Raw genomic sequence first — 19,206 nt, 5'->3', positions numbered from 1 at the left:
TAAAAAAGAAAATAATTGAATACCTACTAATATTAATGTTCACATTTCTGAAATTTTTTGATATTTATTTTATTATTAAATACATAACTTAAAACATACTTCAGTGCTAAAAATGCTTTTCTTTCAGTCACAATTTTTAGTTAAACATCTCGTCCCAAAAATTGGTCATCAAGAACCCTTCATATTTTCTGTCGTCTTTTTAAATTTTCTAAAAAATGATATTGAAGGTGTTCTCGTATGAAAAACGTAACAAAATCGTGAATTCCCAATAACTTTCACGTAGATGCTAAAGGCGGCCAAGCAGCGACAGGTTCAACTTTTCTAAAAATTAGGACCAATTTTGGGTTCAAGTACCTACATATTTTATAAATGCATAGACAAATTCCCAAAATCTCATAGATTTTGTACATAACATTATTTAGACAATCCCCTTTTCCAAATGCTTGTTAATAATAAACGTAAAACTCGTCACGAAAGGTTCAATTTGTCTCTCTTTCATTGATGATTACCGTTTCTTAAAGTTAAGGAAAAATGTTTATGATGAAGAGTTTAGACGTAAAATTCTTGTACTTGCAAAGAAATCTCTTTTAAAATTTGGAGTTCATATAAAAAAAGCAGTGAATTGACGACGACTGCCAGTCTAAACCATTTCTAAACGCAGTTAGTCGACGAAAAATGGAGACATTTTTTGACAAATTTATTTGACTTTTCGTCAAATTTCAAGTGTAACACCACTGATTTCTATCCCAATTTGTTTTTTTACACATTCCAACCGACGTAAATGAAACAAAATTTCGAAAATTGACATTCAGTGTCCCAACTCTCCCAATATAGGAACTCTAGTACCAACATTCTGTAACGTAATAAATAAATAAACTCAAAAACTTGGTTACAATTATATAATTGTAATCAAGTTTTAGAGTTTATTTAAAAATGCTGATTTTTCCAAAAAAAAAGAACAATGTTAGTATATGAAAAATTTGGTTTTGCTGGTAAATAAAAATTGGTACTTTTCAGAAATTTTATAGAAATAAAATAATTAAATGCGGCAAATTCAAATTCCAGAAGCACCTGAGATCCTACACTCTTTTATAAAAAAAGTATTAATTCTGTTATACTAATTAATTACTGAGAAAAAATATTAAAACAATAATTCTTTGTTATAACATAAAGCAGGAATTTTTAATACATTTTTTTTAGTTATCCTAAAACTTTTTTTTATTATACTTGTAATTTTGTATATGTCAGTCTTGTATAACTACAATTAAAGTTTTTAGAATTCTTTACTACGATTTGAAAAAACTTAAAGATAAAAAGTTTGCTAGACTTTTGCAAGTTTACAAATAGTTCTGGATAAATACACAAAATTGCAGCAAGTCACTGATGTTTCTGAGTTTTTTTTTAATTTTAATTCATTTATTCACTGAAATAGTTTTTGTAAAAGATTTCTCTGAAATATTAATCTTTCTATTTAAAGTTTAAAATAACGCATAATTTTTTTATCTTTGTTAGCGGTCAAATTTAAAAAATAAAAAATAAAATGCTCCATTTTATAACGTTATTGGTTTTAATTTTAATTTTAGTGCTCTTGATTGTACAGTCTTTAATATTTCTGGTAAGTACAAAAAAATAAAATATAAAAATATTAAATAACGAAGATATAAAAAATATAATGATTTTTTTTTAACAAATTTTTGTTTAATTATTAACAAAAAACGGCTTCATATACCAACCTATTAAAAATATTATACAAAATTTTGGTCGCAAAAATCTCAAAATGTAGAATTACAAAAATAAAATTTAAGGATTTAAAAAAGAAGCCATTGAAAGATGTTAATTTTTTGCATTATGTGTACTTTCAACCCATTCTGTATTGCATTCTTTTTCTCAGCTCGGTGTCGGTATTATATTAATAATTATTACCTAGGCATTTCATCACAAAGTCCATTCTGAATTTTTTGTTTACTACAAACTAGTACAAACTACAAACAATAGACTTCGATCAAAATATTAATTTGTAATTCAATTGATACAAACTGCTTGTGCAACTTTTTAATGAATTTGTAAATAGATGATCAATTACTAGTAAAACATCCTTTTGTTGACACATTATATCTTACATTTTTTGTTTGCATTGTATTTAAATTAAATAAATTCACATAATTGTGTATAAATAATGTGCGTAAAATAATAAAAATTCTTACTGATGTATACATACAATATTAGATGAAATTTTAAATTTTACAAGTAGTTTTAGGAAAACTGAAGTGAAATCTTAACAAAAATGTATTTCTTTTTTACCTTTATTCATTCTTGTGAGAGATGATATTATGTATCAAATTAAATGGGTATTTTTTTTCTCAAATTTTTAATAAAAATGCTACATGTTTCGGCCAATAATTATTTGATCATCTTCAGACATAGGTTACAAGCAAGACTTTCTTTTATTATGTTTAGTTTTAATGTGTCCTAATTAAGAAAAAAATATTTTCTGCACTTATTTAGCTCAAAATAAAATAGCTTTATCACCTTCCGGTGTATTTTCTTTGTAAAAAACTTTCAAACCGTACAATGCCTAACTTATAATAAATAAATTAAAACAAAACGTTCAATCTCTAAGGCTTATGTATTTCTGAAAGCTGACGTAGAATTGACATGAATCGAATTGTAATCCTTGCATTTGCATCAATCCTGGTGATTGGTCTGCTTGATACAGCTGATGGTGCAAAAAAGTGTTACGGATGCGGGAGTGTTGGCGGAAATTGCGACAAAAGGTTACAATTCGAAGTACTTTGCTTGAAAAGCGACGCCAAATGTTATACTTCCAAAGACAAAAAAGGTGGCAGTACCTTGAAGGGATGTCTTGAAGTTGAATCCCTTTGCCAAAATTCGGAGACCAAGAAATGTTGGACTTGTAGTTCGGATTTGTGCAATGGGAGCTCAGGAGTTCGATTTAATATTTTTGTATTGGCGGCTCCATGCCTTTTGGTGCTTTTTCGTTTATTTTTTTAAGATGTGTTTTTAGTTTAATCAAATGTAATTTTGTTTTATTTTTATAGAGGTTAAATATACCTACATTTAAGATTTTCATAATTCTTTACTAATATTAATTTAAATAATTAAAAAAAAACAAAAGCTAAAAAGTTTGCTAGGCTACGGAAGTTTACAAATTTTTCGATAACAAAAATTGTGAATATTATTCTGACCAAGTTACTGAATTCTGAGTTCATTAAAAAAAATTAATTTGTATTTTTAAGGATTTGTATCTCAGGATTTTTGCAAAAAAAGCCACAGATTAATAATAATAAACAATAACAAATATATTAATTTTATGCGTTATGTACTTTAAACTCATTCTACATCGCATTCTTTTTCTCATCTTGGTATCGGCATTACAATAATAATAGTAAGTTATAATAATAGTAAGTTATTAACTGGGTGATTCATCATAAAGTACATACTGAATTTTTTGTAATTGCTTGTTTACAAACTGCAAACAATAGTTAAGAAAATCTAAATGTTACTTTCAAATTTATTCAGTTTATTACAAATTCTAATGTTTTCTTGAACAACTTTTTAATGAATTTGTAAATAGGTGATTAACTATTAGAGCTACGACTAGTAAAACATGCTTCTGCTTACAGATTATACCTTACATTTTTTGTTTGCATTGGATTTAAATCAAATAAATTTACATACTTAAAGAATCTTTACGTTTATAAAAAATATGGATGAATTAACAAAAACTTTTACAATTATGTGATATTCATCCCAAATGTCGAAATTATAGGTATCTTATTTCACATTACAGCAAAAATCAGATATTGTTACTGAAAACACAAAATAAAAAGAGATGAATTTGAATTTTAGGAAAAAATTTTTACGAAAAAAAAGATGGAATTTAGAATTATTAGGTTTGAAGGAAGTATATTTTACAAATAAATATACCAAATGATGTAATCTGTTATATGTATGCTACTCACTAATCACCACTAAAGTCCTTCTTTAGATGAAAGGGTGTATACTTCATGCTTTTAAAAGTTTGAACATGTTTTTTGTTGGCTGTGTTTTGAGAATGTTATTGGAATTTTTGTGTGAAAAAAATAAGAAATTTTTATTGATTTTTCTGTTTCTGTTGATATTACTTTTTCATATAAAGTTATTCCAGTACCTCTATTTTACTAAAATTGAATTGGATGGACATCAAGAATGTATTTATTTTGTATTATGCGAACACAGCGATAATAATTGTCTAGTTTCAAAGTGTCTTTGTTTATTTAAGAAAAATAAGGTAGATAATGGCGCTTCTTCTGCATTTATTTAGCCCATAATTGAAATATAAAAATATTTTATCACTTTGGAATGTCACAATCGCAGTTATTTCTTTCTTAACATATTGTCGTGTACTTCCAATCTGTACAAATTTTTAAATTAGTAATTAAAAAAAACAAAACGTTCAAACTCTAATAAGACACTTTAAAATATAATAAAGTCAAACCTGACCTTACAATTTAATATTCTAAGAATTATTAATAGTATTATTTGGGTAGTAATAAACGATCAGCAATAAATTCGATTTTGATCAGTAAAGAATAATAAATGATCAGTATTTAATACTTATATTATTTTATAAAACTTCTCGGTTTTTTAATAATAAGAAAATAATAAAAAAGTTGTTTGGTTAGAGTTATTAAAAATCTTTGTTTCATTTCTTTAGATTTTATTAGGAGATAAAATTATTATAAAAAAATGTTTTTTAAAAGACGAGGTTTTTTCGTTTCCTGAAAAATTAATTAACTAGTCCTCAATTTTTTTACAAAACAAGGTCTGGTATCTGTCGTTAATTCGTGAAAGCTTATCTGTACTTGAATTTTCAGATTTTTTCTGTTTTCGTTTTTATTAGAATCGCATTCTATTTGCTTTGAATTTCACACAACAGATAGTATATTTAAAGAATTTAAAAAGATCGCATTTAATTTATTTAATTACCATTTTTCGAAATAATCTTTTTGTGACGTTTTTATTTTGAATTAAAATGAAAAATATTTGTTAAAATTCATAAAGCGTATTTACCGCGATTATATAATATTTACCTTGACATTTATCAATAAAAATAAATGAAGTTTTGGTGAAAAGGTGGTAGATCGAATATTAGCCATATTTCAGATTGATTTGTGATTCAAAATCTGCTCATTCTAAATTTTTCTCAGAATGAAAGACACATCAAAGGAAAAGAGAATTTATAGCACAGTTGGGTTTAAAATTTGGATTCTGTTTGAAAAAAATGCTACTTTTACAATTACAAATATTTTTTAAGCCTCAAATACAAATTAGGTCATTGTTTTCACAAACGAATTTAGAATACCAAAAAATCTTAAGTAACTAATACTTTAATACTTTAATTTAATAGCCTAAAACGGAACCAAACTGGACCAAGATGTTATTGCACCAAATTTTATAATATGTTGCCAACTAATTTTTGTAATTTATGTTTTTAAAAGAAAGTTAAAAGATTTTTTAATTGTGAACTTTGTCTATGACTTTGATGAATATTTTCGTTGCAATTTCAGTGACTTTTAGATTTTTTTTAGTTTGTACGTTTCTTATTTTATTGACTTGTGTTATGTTTTAAACACCAATAAAACTATTTCTATTTCTATTTTTAATACTTACAATACACTCTCTTTCGTGTAAAAAAGTCGAAAAAAGGGGGCTGGGTTAACGTTATTATATGAAACTTAAAATTTGATTATCAATAATTAACTACTAGATTGTCCATTTTTTAAGGGCGGCGAATTTATATTGGAAGAAACACATTTTCGAATACTTCAACGTGGACTCATCCAGAGACATGAACGACTTAGCCCAAATCCTACTCCAAGACGGAAAAGGCACAAACAAAATGTCTCTACGGGGTGTTTTTTATCGCCAGTTTTTGCCCGCAACTAATGTTTGTAATTTTATTTACCATAACAGCAATTTGAAATAATTCTTCCAGACAACCTACGATTTAGTCGTCTGTGCTTACACATTACTGGAACTACCATCACGACAGGCCCGATTAGACACAATTTTAAATTTATGGAACAAAACACAAAAATATCTTGTTGTAGTCGACCATGGCACAAATGCCGGATTTCAAGTAAATTTTTATTAAAAATTTATTTCATTTAAAAAAATACACTACGATTTTAGGTGGTTAACGAAATCAGAGATTTTATTCTTCACACAAAAGTTGGACACGTCTTCAGTCCAGTAGGTTTTTATTTTCGGTTATTTACGTGATAATTTTGAAAATTTCAGTGTCCACATGACGAAGTTTGTCCGAGATTTGCCCAAAACGATGGCACTCCTTGCAATTTTGAAACATTTTATTTCAGCTTACCAGTAGGAGCTGTTAGTTTAAGGAAATCGGAAAAATATTCATACGTTGTTTTAAAGAAAGGTATTTCGCAAAAAAATATTTTTTTCACGATGGTTTTATTTATTTTATAGGAGAAAGGGACCCTTTGGACCCTCAATGGCCACGAATTATTAGAAACACTTTAGTTAGGTCAAAACATACGATTTGTAGAATGTGTACCAAAAATGCAAATTTGGACGAAGTCATTTTTACAGCCTCAAAACATGGAAAAAACTTATTTTATTGTGCGAGAGCTGCAAAGTGGGGTGATTTGCTCCCAGTTTCGCTCGAGAAACAAGCCAAAGAAGAGGAAGACAATGAAGAAGAGGCGAGGTAACAGGTACGTCACTTGCGCCAACAATAAACGAAAATAAATTTATTTGTAAATGTTTTAATTACAAAACTAAAACTGCAGATTGTCTTATGAATCTTAAGATATTGTAATTTACCACATATTACACTTTTATTTGATTATTATGTCAACACAATTTTGTTTAATCCTCTAAAACTTAACTAATAACACAACATAATGAACTAATTTCGTGTATGAAAAACTCCATCTCCTTGCTTTCCTAAATACATCGACCAACTTTGCTCGTCCTGAGGCAAGAATTTGGCACATCGTTCGTCAGCTTTCTTAACGTCACACACGCATTCTATTCTCACTCGATAGACGGTCATTTGACCGAGACTGAGTTCGAGAATTCGGTTAAATTCGACAAATTGCTGCTTTAGACTTTCTTGTTCGGTGCGGCATTCGTTTATGTACAACTCCTTTTGCTCTTTTTCGGTGTTTTTCGTGTAGGTATGGCCTTGGTCTGTAACGAAATAAAAAAGTGGTTATGGCTTTGCGGAAGAGGAAAAAATTGCAAACTTGTACTAATTTGTGCAAAATCTTATAGTGCAACAAAATATTTGATTTGTGCAAGAAAAGTATCACTTTTTACAGCTTATGTCTCCGTATGGGACTTAATAAAGAAACATTGAGTAGGTTTCTTTGAATGAAACACTTTAAACATTTATACAGCGTGCTCAAAAACTGGCGCACCAACTCAATGGTGTGTGGTAGAGAACTGGTTACATATAAAGGTAAAAATAGTAAAAAAATTCTTTGTATTAAAGTTATTGATAAAAAACGGATTTTAGATAAATGATATGTGGCAACGTTGTCTAACAGTCATGATCGCAATAGAATTTGAGCAATAATTCGGAAGTAAAATTACCGTTGGGGGCGCCACTGAGCTAGGTCAAAAACAGTAACCATAAATAGCGGGAAAATGTTTATTCGGATATTTTGAGCATTGTACGACTTTTGGGGCTTCACAATTATTACATTGCCTATGCGGAATGTTTATTGCATCTTTGATGCAAGAAACTTATGTTGACAAATGAGAGATGACGAGGAAAACACGAATAACGAATGACTGTTTGGTTCACTTTCTTTATTGGAAAATTATTACAAAGACATTGAAAAGCCTACCTTTTGGCATAATTTACGTTTAAATGTATCAGCAGTTGTTAATCTTTATTGTAGTTTTGCAAATTTACCGCAGCATTTCATGATTTTTTCAGTGGAAAATTCTAACCTAAAATTCATAACACTTCACTAATTTATTGGTTTCTTGAGCCAAACTTTGTGTTCGCTGTGATCCATTACTTATAATCTTTAATTAGACAACTGTTTGATAACACTTTGTAATCAAAATTTAAATATTTTTCACTTTTTATCCACTTTCAAGTTCCAACAATAAACACTTTATACCACGAAAAACTACAGAACCAAAGTCAACGCTAGTATTTACCACCACGTACTTTTAAAGTAATTCTTTCTATTGTAAGTAATTAACACTATACACGCAAAATTGTTGAATAATTCATTAAATGTCAGTTAAATGTGGCATTACGAAAATTTCTTTACTGTTTTCGACATAGTTCAAAAGTCATCACCAGAGGGCGACTAGTTAATTTTATTTCCGAATAAAAATAAATTATTTTTGAAACGGTTTCCTAGGAAATAATTCCCCGTGTTGGCACATCTACACATTGTGATTTTTTAGATAAATTTTATTTTTTTTAAATTAAAAAAACTGTTAAAGTCTGAAAGTAAATTTAAAAATAATTATTCATCGTTTTGTTACGGAACGATTACCTGGTATGAAACATAAAAACATAAAAAAATAATGAAAACTAAAGAAGTTAACACAATAAGTTTGTAGCTCCAGATTTTTTAAAATATGACTTTAGGAATTTTTTCAACATTTTTCCCGTAATCTGCACTTGCTTCTCAATAACGTACCACTGAGTTGGTGCGCCAGTTTTTGAGCACCCTGTATAGTTACTATAACTTAGTATCTTTTATTTTATTATTTCACTTATTATTTTATTTATTTATTTTAATGAAATTATTATTTTAATAAATAAATAAATTAATTAATTAATTTAATAAATGATTATTTTAATTTAATTTTATTTTCTTAAAAATAACTTATAGTTTAAAGTTTATCTTATATTTCTTACTCCTACTATAATTCAAGACTTATCTTATCTTCTTTTACCATAAAAAAAGTTGTTTTATGAGTAATTCAACGGCCTATACATAGGCTGACCGGCTAAAGTTATACCATTGTCAAAATAATTACGTTACAGAAAGATAACATTTTGACTTAATTTAATGATTTTTCGGTTTCTTAAAAAAACGCTTAATAGCGACCATAACACCGTTGTCAAACCAATTCTGTGGTTTGTCGGCTTATTTATAACAAAAAATGTTGTTTGAAAACAAAGTTTTTACAAGAAACAAATTTTTGACCTAAAACGTGTTCGAAATATGCTAAAATTGCTCCATTTTCTGACCAATTTACATTCTTTTTTTGGTAGAAATTTTGCTAAACAGTTGCGTTTCTTGTTGTAAAATGTGCTTTACATTTATAAATTTATAAATTACGAGTAAATATAAATGATAAATAATTTATTTTGTAAATAGCAATTTATAACTGTTATAACTTATCTTGTGTAATTGTGATGAGGATAAGATTAATCCAATTACAAAGACAGGATAAATAAAACAAAATGCTTTAATAGATTAGTTTCGTTTTTCTATTGAACATCATCAGGAATATCCTGATGATATTGAATAGAGGAACGAAACTAGTCGATTGAAAGAAACATTTTGTTTTATTTATCCTGTCTCTGAAATTGGATTAATCTACTTCATATTTTTTTCTTATTTTTGGTTTTCTCTTCAAAAATCGAAGTTTTTGGATTAAAAACTTATTTAAACACATGAAAAGTAAAAATAACACCGTTTTTAAGCCATTTGGAAAATTGATTTTTTATGACGAAAAATGTTTAAAAAGTTTAAAAATAGAGCACACAAAAACGTGTCTTAAAATTGTCTTAAAAGTATGCTTGGAAATGCTAAAACTGCTCCATTTTCGAGCCAATTGGTATTTATACCGAAATTTTGCTAAACAAATACGGTTTTCTGGTTGAAAAATGTGCTTTTTAGGCGCCAAAGTGATGATAACTGTTAGAAGCACTTTTCAGTTTACATAAAAATAAACTTTGTTATGGGAATAATGCAATAGCCTATAATATGCTAAAATAACATCATTGTTGAATCTTGTTCTCTTAAAAAAAAACACAAAAAAACGTAGTTTATAGATTAACAACTTGTGTAAACGCATCAAAAAGTAAACATAATACAATTTTTAACCCAATTCAGCGATTTGTTGTCTTATTTATGACAAAAAAACGTGCTAATACAGCGTGCTCAAAAACTGGCGCACCAACTCAATGGTGTGTGGTAGAGAACTGGTTACATATGAAGGTAAAAATAGTAAAAAAATTCTTTGTATTAAAGTTATTGATAAATAACGGATTTTAAATAAATGATATGTGGCAACGTTGTCTAACAGTCATGATCGCAATAGAATTTGAGCAACAATAAAAATAAATTATTTTTGAAACGGTTTCCTAGGAAATAATTCCCAGTGTTGGCACATCTACACATTGCGATTTTTTTGATAAATTTTATTTTTTTTAAATTAAAAAAACTGCTAAAATCTGAAAGTAAATTTAAAAATAATTATTCATCGTTTTGTTACGGATCGATTACCTGGTATGAAACATAAAAACATAAAAAAATAATGAAAAATAAAGAAGTTAACACAATAAGTTTGTAGCTACAAATTTTTTAAAATATGACTAAGCATTTTTTCAACATTTTTCCCGTAATCTGCACTTGCTTTTCAATAACGTACCACGGAGTTGGTGCGCCAGTTTTTGAGCACCCTGTATAATAGAGAAACGGCAAAAATCTGTCGATTAAAATTTAATATTTTTTTAGCATGATTTATTAAAAGTTTCACAAAGAACTGCCTTTTTGTCTTAAAAACGTGATTATATACTCGAAAAATGTTAAAACTGCACTATTTTGAACCAATTTGCATTTATTTTAATTTCGCTAAATAATATTCAAATTTTGTTGGTAAAAAAATGGGATTTTTAGGTGCCAAACTGATAATAATTAATGCATTTTGAAAAAAGCAATTTATAACTGTTAGAACAACTTTCATGTTACAAAAAGAGATATTTTTATGAAAATAATACAATAGCCTATAAATAGACCCAATTATTAACGAACCAGCTCGACTTAATATCTGTCCGCAAACGTGATTGAATACTCGAAAAGGCCAAAAATAACATAATTTATTTCGACCTAATTCAGCGTTCTGTTGGCTCACTTATGGCAAATTAAATTTTGTGATTTGTTAGCCTGGTTTTGCAAAGGACTGAGTTTTATCTTAAAAACGTCCTTAAATTCTCGAAAAGCTATTTCTCAGCGAAGTTTATAAGACTTCTAAATACCAAATGAACGAAGAAACGGACCCAAACTATTTGGCCAAAAATGGGCAAAATTAAGTGTATGATGGGTTATCTATTACGGCGCTAAATACTGCGTCATCTTGTGAGCCAGAAACACAATAGTTCCCAATATAGTTGAACCTTAAGCACTTAAATTCTCTTTGAAAAATGTACTTATTAGAAAACATAATGTAATTATCAACTTGGTTGAATTTAGTGGTCGGTTTTTTCAGCTTTTGAAAAAAAAACTCGAAATATGTTAAACGTTATTTTTTAACCTTTAAGAGCCGGACATTGCAATTAAATTTTAATCGCGATTAACCAGACAGCTGAATTCAGGATTAAAATAATACGAATTAAAGTGAAAAACCGATCCTAAATTTTGTCACAACATTTAGAAGGAGCCCTAAATAAGAAAAAAACTTTTGTAAATAATTGAGAATTTTTAAAACTTATCAGAGTATTCATAAATGGTATTATTAAAATTAGTTTACTGCTGTCTCTCATAAAACTACATACAGGCTGTTCCGTTTTTATTGTTACAAATTTAAACAAGTGATTTTAAGACAAAAGTTTTTTATAAACATGTATCGAAAAATTCTTTGTAAGGAGGCTACACCCCCTGAAAAGGGCTGCTTTTTTTAGCGGGTTTTTCTTAATATTTCAGAAATCATTCCAGATAAAAATTGGTGCAGTCGATAATCTTCATACGCCTAATGGAATTCGAGGATCAAATGTAGAAATTCTTAATCAGGGGCGTTCCAAAATGGGGGGTGTAGGGTAAAAACTATCGTAGCTATGACCCTTACAAAGTATTTTTCGATACATGTTTATAGGAAACTTTTGTCTTAATATTAAATGTTCTGTCACCTGTTTAAATTTGTAACAATAAAAACGGAACACTCTGCATGTATTTATAATTATGTAAAAGATTATTTTCAAAATTGTAGAAGACTATTTTTTTAAAGAGCTTTGTCATTAGCAGTGTGAGGAAATCTTATGGGTGAAGGTTAGTGCATGGGCGCGCGCTTGCAGTCAGATAAACCTTTAAATCGAAATGTTGTGGAACAGCTTGTATTGTTGATATAAGTTAGTAAAGAGTATTAAAAAATGTTTAGTCAAAGAATTTTTTGTTTCAACCCTCGCGAAGGAGCTGAAAGGACGTTATAGCTAAAAATTTGCAAACACCTAAAATTGGACACATTTTGCGTTTACATACTCATATCTTTCTTCTGGATAAAGCTAGAAACTCCCTTTTTTTTGCAAACAAATTTTCAATAAATGCAGATTTATACGTAGTTTAACAAGGTTGAGTTTTGATAAAGGGAAACCAAAAAAATTATATTTTCTTGTAACGTTGCATAATTGTGTAGTGAAATTTTCAAGATGCGAGAAAGTTTTTTAATATAAAAGATAGACTCCCACATAATCAAGACGAAATAAAGCTAATACTTGAAATAAATTTTTGGTGCAAGAATCATTTCGTTATCTGTAAGACTCACCAAGTTATTGCAATTTAAAATTACTGCAAAATGCGCCTGAGGTGAAACCGAACCGTATTTCCCTCTGAAGCGTGTTCATCGCCTTTGATAACATTTCGAGAGCTAAAAATCGTAATTCGTAAATAATTAAAAAATAATTAATGTCACTTATCTATTAATATTATACCTTTATTTTTAACCGCCCTAACTCTGTTAATTTTAATAATATCTAAAAAGTCAAAAGAACATTTTTATCTCATGTACTTATTTAAAAAGCATAAAAGTGACCCAGTAGAACTAAATTACGAAATTGTAATTCATTTCAAAGTATTCTTTGGTGTGACATTAATATTTTTTTAATTATTTACTATTTTTAGCCCTTGAAATGTTTTCAACCACACCACGTTTCAAAGGGAAATACGCTACGATTTCACCTCGAGCACATTTTGTAGATAACCAAATAATCCTTCTTTAAAGTCCCTTTTTAAAAAAATATACAAATCGTAACGTTTCTGACGAATCAACAATTGTAGTTACACGCTGGGGTACTTGGTTAGAAGCAAATTTCTAAAAATTTTAATCAATTAAAATAATTTGTATATTGCTTTAAACGATGATGCACAAAGCATTAAACAAAGTAAAACTTTAGTTTTACCCACAAATTTAGTTTCTCAACTTAATTTTATTGAAAACAATTTTTCAAATATTCCAACTACGATCAAATTTCTAGAAACGTAAAATTTAAAATTATCCATTACAGTTGAGAAATTTGAGTCTACGTAGATGGAGTTAAAATCTGTAGAATGGTCATTACAAGATAAATTTAATGCAAAAATTGACGCAGTTACTAGAAATTCCGATTTTCTAGTTTTAAAACAAATAGCGAATAATGTACCACCTTCGACATATTTTGCATTAGCACCAAACTTTTTATTTACTCCTGTAACCAATTGTGATGTAGAAAGATCTTTTTCGAAATTCAAAGATATTTTAACCGCAAAAGGAAATCAGTTTTCGAAACTTTAGAAAGAATCACAGTTATTCAAGCGTATTTCTCAGAGAAAATGATTAAAATATTTTTATTTAGTTTTTAATTTTAATTTCCACTGAATTAAAACGCATCATTTTCAAAATGTAATAGTGACTTACGCTCCCCTGTATTAAACATCTTCATTGGTGTCCATGTAAGATTGAGGAAATAATGAAGTTATTTTTTAACGATTATGTCAAATTAGGTGCCTTTTTTTAAAACTGGTTCAGAAAATAATCTCAACAAATATACCGCAGTCTTATTAAATTAGCGACTATTTTATTGCCACAATTTTTCTTGGGTACTCCGTAATTATAATAAAACAATAAAATTTATGTTTTAATTAGATTTTTGTAACCGTCCGGTAACATTAATTGTATAAACCCCAAGTAAACTACGCCAATGCACGTGCTGTAACGGACCATTTCATCGATAAATATGAACATCGCGAGAGCACAATGACGAGTCGGCTGATCGGTTGTGACCTCATGGCTACCCCATAAAATTTCCTCACACTGGTCATTAGTAATGAGTATTGTCTTCATATTTACGTAATGGAGATTTATTATTTTAGTCTGTGGGTTAAACAATGCGAAAATAAGTGCGCAATTTTTCTTTTTCTATGTGACTCACTTTTTAAAAATACTAGATTAATTAGTGCATGGTAAAATATTTACTATAAGAATATGGTCTTTCATCTTTTTTTTTTAATTGGGAAATACTGATTAAGATTACAACGATCTAAACTAAACAAAATTTTTTGATACTACGTTCAGAAGGCGTGAAACATTTTTTCTTTCGTTTTAATGTAATTATAAACACAAGAATCCTCCACAATGTTGAGTAAATTAAATACAAACCTTTGCCAAGTTTTTCCTCGAGACACTCTTTCATCTCTTGGTCCGCCATCGACTCACTCTGATATTTAGTAGGCTGCCAATAAGTGATAAAAACCACATCGATTGAATTACTGGACGAATTGATTGAGTTCAAGACACCACCTGAAATAACAAATCAAATTTTTCACTCCAAAAATGCCAAACTCACCAACTGATGTGATTCTACGAATTGCTGAAAATGTATAATTTACTGCTCTTTTCCCCCTCCAGTAACCATTCTCTTTATCTTGCAGCTCCTTTTCCGACTCCAAATCCCACAAACTGAACGACGTATTTTCAGCCACTTTTCTCTCAGTGTCTATGATTTTCTTCACTTCCTCATTTTGCTTAATTTTATCGATGTGCGAAGTTATGTCTCGCTGCTCGAATTTTGATTTTCGTAACTGGCTCTCCCTATTTTTGAAATAAGTGTCTCTTAGGATTTCGAGTGGTAGATTGTTCAAGTCGTGAAGTAACCGATTTCGGGCCATTTTAATATTCTGGTAATCATAAATGCCATATTTTGGGGGATTTTGAGAAATTCTGTTTGTCACTTGAGGCGTGTTGTCTTCACTTCTGGGGTCTCTGTTGCTTTTCAACGGTTGGTCATTGTACAACATTTCCTTTTGGTTGAACATGTTTGGATCCGCGTCATAATCTGGATCGATGTCATCTCCAGGAAGTTCGTTCATTAAGTTTGGCTGAGGCCCTAATTGCCAACCTTCCTCGCTACCATATTTTGGAGCCATCTGTAAATAATTGCTACAAATAATTTCCTCATTAAAAAATACTCACAGCTTCGCTTAATTCTTCATTGGTTTTAGTGCTCATGTAGTCTTTGACTATTCCCTGTCTGTTGTCCTTGTGTCTGAAATTTGAGCCTCGATATTTGTGGATTTGTATTTTTTGTGTGTCGTCCATGTAATTTTCGTCCACTTCCGCTTGGCCTTCGTTGTTTATCATTTGCATTTTAGGGTGCGTTATTATGTACTCTTTAATGAGCCTCAACGGTGATTTTGTGTTGTTAAATTCGAGGAGAGTTTTATTGACTTAAACAAATTCAATTTAAAGTTAAAAAATTATTAAGTTGAGAAATTACCAGAGTTGTAAATTTCAAATCCGGGTGGTTGATCGTATTGATTAAGTGCGTTTAGTTTCATTATACTGGTTGTGTTAAATTGTTGCCGACAAATGTCGGGAATGCCGTCTAGAACATTTTCTAAAAAAAAGACAAATTATTTATTTGAACTCATTTCAATTATAATTATAGTAAGAGGAGTACGAAAGGACTTTTCTGTGAAAGCCGCTGAATGTACAGTCACCCAAAATGAAAATGATGCGTTTATAAACTCCTGTCATAAGTCTTTGTTTATCATCTTTTGAAATGACTGAAGATTTTTTTATTGAAAACTGTAAGTTAGAACAAATGACAAAAAAATCAGGTTTGTCGCGACGTTTCGACACTTTGACCTTATGACAAAAAAGAAATTTCTTAGTTTATTTATAATTATTATTCACTTTTATAAGTTTTATAAGACGTTCTATTGTTTTCTTTTGGAGCACGACGAAGGAGTGCAACTACTCTCGGTTTCACAATGAACACTTTGTGAAACCAAAGTAGAGAAAATATATGTTTTAATGTGCGAAAAATTTGCCACATAACAAACAAACACGGAATTTTATTATTTCGTATTTTTTACACCATTTCATTTTTATTAAACTTTTCAACGATTTTTTGGCTCATTCTCGACAATTTTTGCGAATTAATTACATTTCAGCATCGAAAACGTGCAAGAAATGAAAAATGTCATTTTTGATTTTGATCCGCCATTAAGTGATTTTTTAGCTTTGTATTGTGGGTAAAATACTCAAAAATGTGTTTAGAAGTTTAAAAAAAAGTAGGAATAATTTTTTTCGACCACATTTTAGCATTTTTTAACATATTATTGACGAAATTTCGCTCAAAAACATGCAAAGTAACATAAGTTTCATTTTATTTTTGTGATTTTGAAGTCTGTTTTGACAAGATATTACAAAGTAAAAGAATTTTATGTTCAAAAATGAACTAAGTTGACTGAAATAAGTTTAAGTTAATACCAATTTCGATCAAATTTTAGATTTTCAGCCAGTTTTAGTGAAATTTTTCGAGATAAAAAAACTGTGTATTAACCATTCATAAAAGCAAAACTGCAATTTATTTAGGTCTACTCTTCTTTAAACGTGTTGAACACTCAAATAGGGCCAAAATTTTGTAGTTTTCTTCCGAATTTTGTAATTTTTCTCTAAACTTAAAATTTTAACTCAAAAACATAACATGATTTTTGGATCAAGTGTTGTTATTTTTTAGCTTATTTTGACAAAGTTACGCTCAAATTAAAGCTAAATCGAGAGTAAGTAACAACATCAATTTCGATCTAATTCGGTGATTTTTCATCGAATTTTAGGTAATTTTTTACGAAAAAAAACTTAGATAATTGGGTGACATTTCAGTCTGTCGTAGTTTTGTGTTTGTTACTGAAGAACGTACTCAAAAAAAGCAAAAAGAAGATAATTTTGGATTTAAATTTGTGATAAACTGGGATTTTAGCTCTAAAACGTGCTTAAATGCTCAAGAAAGTCACAAATAACATCTACTATTTTAACTATGATTTATTGTTGTCAACAGTTTTTATACAATAAATGAAATGATTCTTGAAATTTACACCTACTTTTAGCAAAATTTCTCTGAAGAAATTCATTTTTTTTCAAAGACGTATTTAAAAATTTGAAAAATGCAGAATTCACACAAATTTTCATATATCTTAATGAAACTTGCGTTTGTTTTTATCAAAATTTTTAGCGATAAATCGTTTTCTATCTAATAAACCGTATCTAAACATTCGGAAAATAAATAATTTTATTCTGTTTTTCACAAAAAAAAAACTGAGAATACAATTTCAAACACGCATTGCTTGAAAAATATAAAAATAACACATTTTTAGACTAAAATTTGTTGTTTTTCGACTTATTTTTGAAGAAATTTCGCTAAAAAACGAACTAAATCGAGTGAAACAAATCAAATAAGGCTTGGGTAACAAAGCGCAATAAGTTACAATAACACCAATAATTTTATATGAAATTTCGTGATTATCCAGCCAATCTTAGAGAAATGATTCGAAAAACTTGTTTTGATCTCAAAAATGCGTTTAAACTCTCGAAAAAGATGTTCAGGATATTTTAGTGAGTTTTCGTTTTATTGTTAACGAACTTTTGGCTGGAAAATGTGATAAAACACTCGAAAAAAAATACAGGAATTATGTAGTGCCAGCTTTAAACAACACTTATGACCAAACTCTGAACAAAATAAGATAAATTAAATCAGTTTTGATCTAATTTCATGATTTTTAAGTTAGGAAGCTTGAAAATACTAATTTTGACAATAACAAAATTTTGTGTCTTTTTGATTTATTTCTGATTCAATTTCGCACAAAAATGAACTAAAACGAGTAAAATGCCACCAATTTCGATTTAGTTTTGTAGATTTTAGACGTAAAATAAAGTATAAATTAGTATCTGACTCAAAAATTTATTAAACCGGGTTGAATAGGCTAAAATACTTAACATCAAGTTCGATCTAATGTAGTGAATTAAATTTGCAAACAAACTGACAAATTTATTTTTCATTTTCGTTTTGGGTAATACACGTTATAATATTCCAAAATTGTAATCAAATTTTCCCATAGATTTAGCAAAATTTCTCTGAAAAAACTTAATTTTTTCTCAAAGACGTGTTTAACAATTCGAAAAAGGCAGAATTCACACAATTTTTCGTCTATCTTGGTGAAATTTGCGTTTGTTTTTAACAAATTTTTAAAGATAAGTTTTTTTCTATCTGATAAACCGTATCTAAACATTCGGAAAAAAAATAATTTTTTACTGTTTTTTACAAAAAAAACTGAGAATATAATTTTAAACACGTGTTACTTGAAAAATATAAAAATAACACATTTTTCGACCAAAATTTATTGATTTTTGACCTTTGTTTTTGAAGAAATTTCGCTAAAAAACGAACTAAATCGAGTGAAACAAATCAAATAAGGCTTTGGTAACAAAGCGCAATAAGTTACAATAACACCAATAATTTTAAATGAAATTTCGTGATTATCCAGCCAATCTTAGAGAAATGATTCGAAAAACTTGTTTTGATCTCAAAAATGCGTTTAAACTCTCGAAAAAGATGTTCAGGATATTTTAGTGAGTTTTCGTTTTATTGTTAACGAACTTTTGGCTGGAAAATGTGATAAAACACTCGAAAAAAAATACAAGAATTATGTAGTGCCAGCTTTAAACAACACTTATAACCAAACTGAACAAAATCAGATAAATTAAATCAGTTTTGATCTAATTTCATGATTTTTCAGTTAGAAAGCTTGAAAATATGAATTTTGACAATAACAAAATTTTGTGTTTTTTTGATTTATTTCTGATGCAATTTCGCACAAAAATGAACTAAAACGAGTAAAATGCCACCAATTTCGACTTAGTTTTGTGGATTTTAGACGTAAAGTA

General features: G+C 28.6%; 2 protein-coding genes across 4 annotated transcripts in view; one reads left to right on the top strand and one right to left on the bottom strand.

Annotated features, from left to right (window-relative positions):
* The window catches only part of LOC658273 (uncharacterized protein), an 8,176-nt gene extending 1,296 nt beyond the window's left edge, over positions 1–6,880 (top strand). Inside the window, exons 4-8 of the mRNA XM_064355055.1 lie at positions 5,788–5,950; positions 5,999–6,142; positions 6,196–6,255; positions 6,304–6,445; positions 6,496–6,880. Of these exons, the coding sequence (XP_064211125.1) occupies positions 5,788–5,950; positions 5,999–6,142; positions 6,196–6,255; positions 6,304–6,445; positions 6,496–6,740 (754 nt within the window). The 3' untranslated portion in view covers positions 6,741–6,880. The remainder of the gene's footprint in view (positions 1–5,787; positions 5,951–5,998; positions 6,143–6,195; positions 6,256–6,303; positions 6,446–6,495) is intronic.
* The window catches only part of LOC135265467 (uncharacterized protein), a 27,135-nt gene continuing 14,693 nt past the window's right edge, over positions 6,765–19,206 (bottom strand). For all 3 annotated transcript variants that reach the window (XM_064355041.1, XM_064355036.1, XM_064355034.1), the window contains exons 8-12: positions 15,758–15,877; positions 15,454–15,707; positions 14,828–15,407; positions 14,641–14,781; positions 6,765–7,221 (exon numbers count right to left, since the gene is read on the bottom strand). In XM_064355041.1, coding sequence (XP_064211111.1) covers positions 6,938–7,221; positions 14,641–14,781; positions 14,828–15,407; positions 15,454–15,707; positions 15,758–15,877 — 1,379 coding nt within the window. In that variant the 3' untranslated portion in view covers positions 6,765–6,937. The remainder of the gene's footprint in view (positions 7,222–14,640; positions 14,782–14,827; positions 15,408–15,453; positions 15,708–15,757; positions 15,878–19,206) is intronic.

This window comes from Tribolium castaneum, chromosome 1 (genome assembly GCF_031307605.1).
Source record: "Tribolium castaneum strain GA2 chromosome 1, icTriCast1.1, whole genome shotgun sequence".
In the NCBI taxonomy this organism is placed as follows: Eukaryota; Metazoa; Arthropoda; class Insecta; order Coleoptera; family Tenebrionidae; genus Tribolium; species Tribolium castaneum.
Note: the sequence above shows the minus strand (reverse complement) of the source record. Positions and strands in the feature narration are given on the sequence as shown.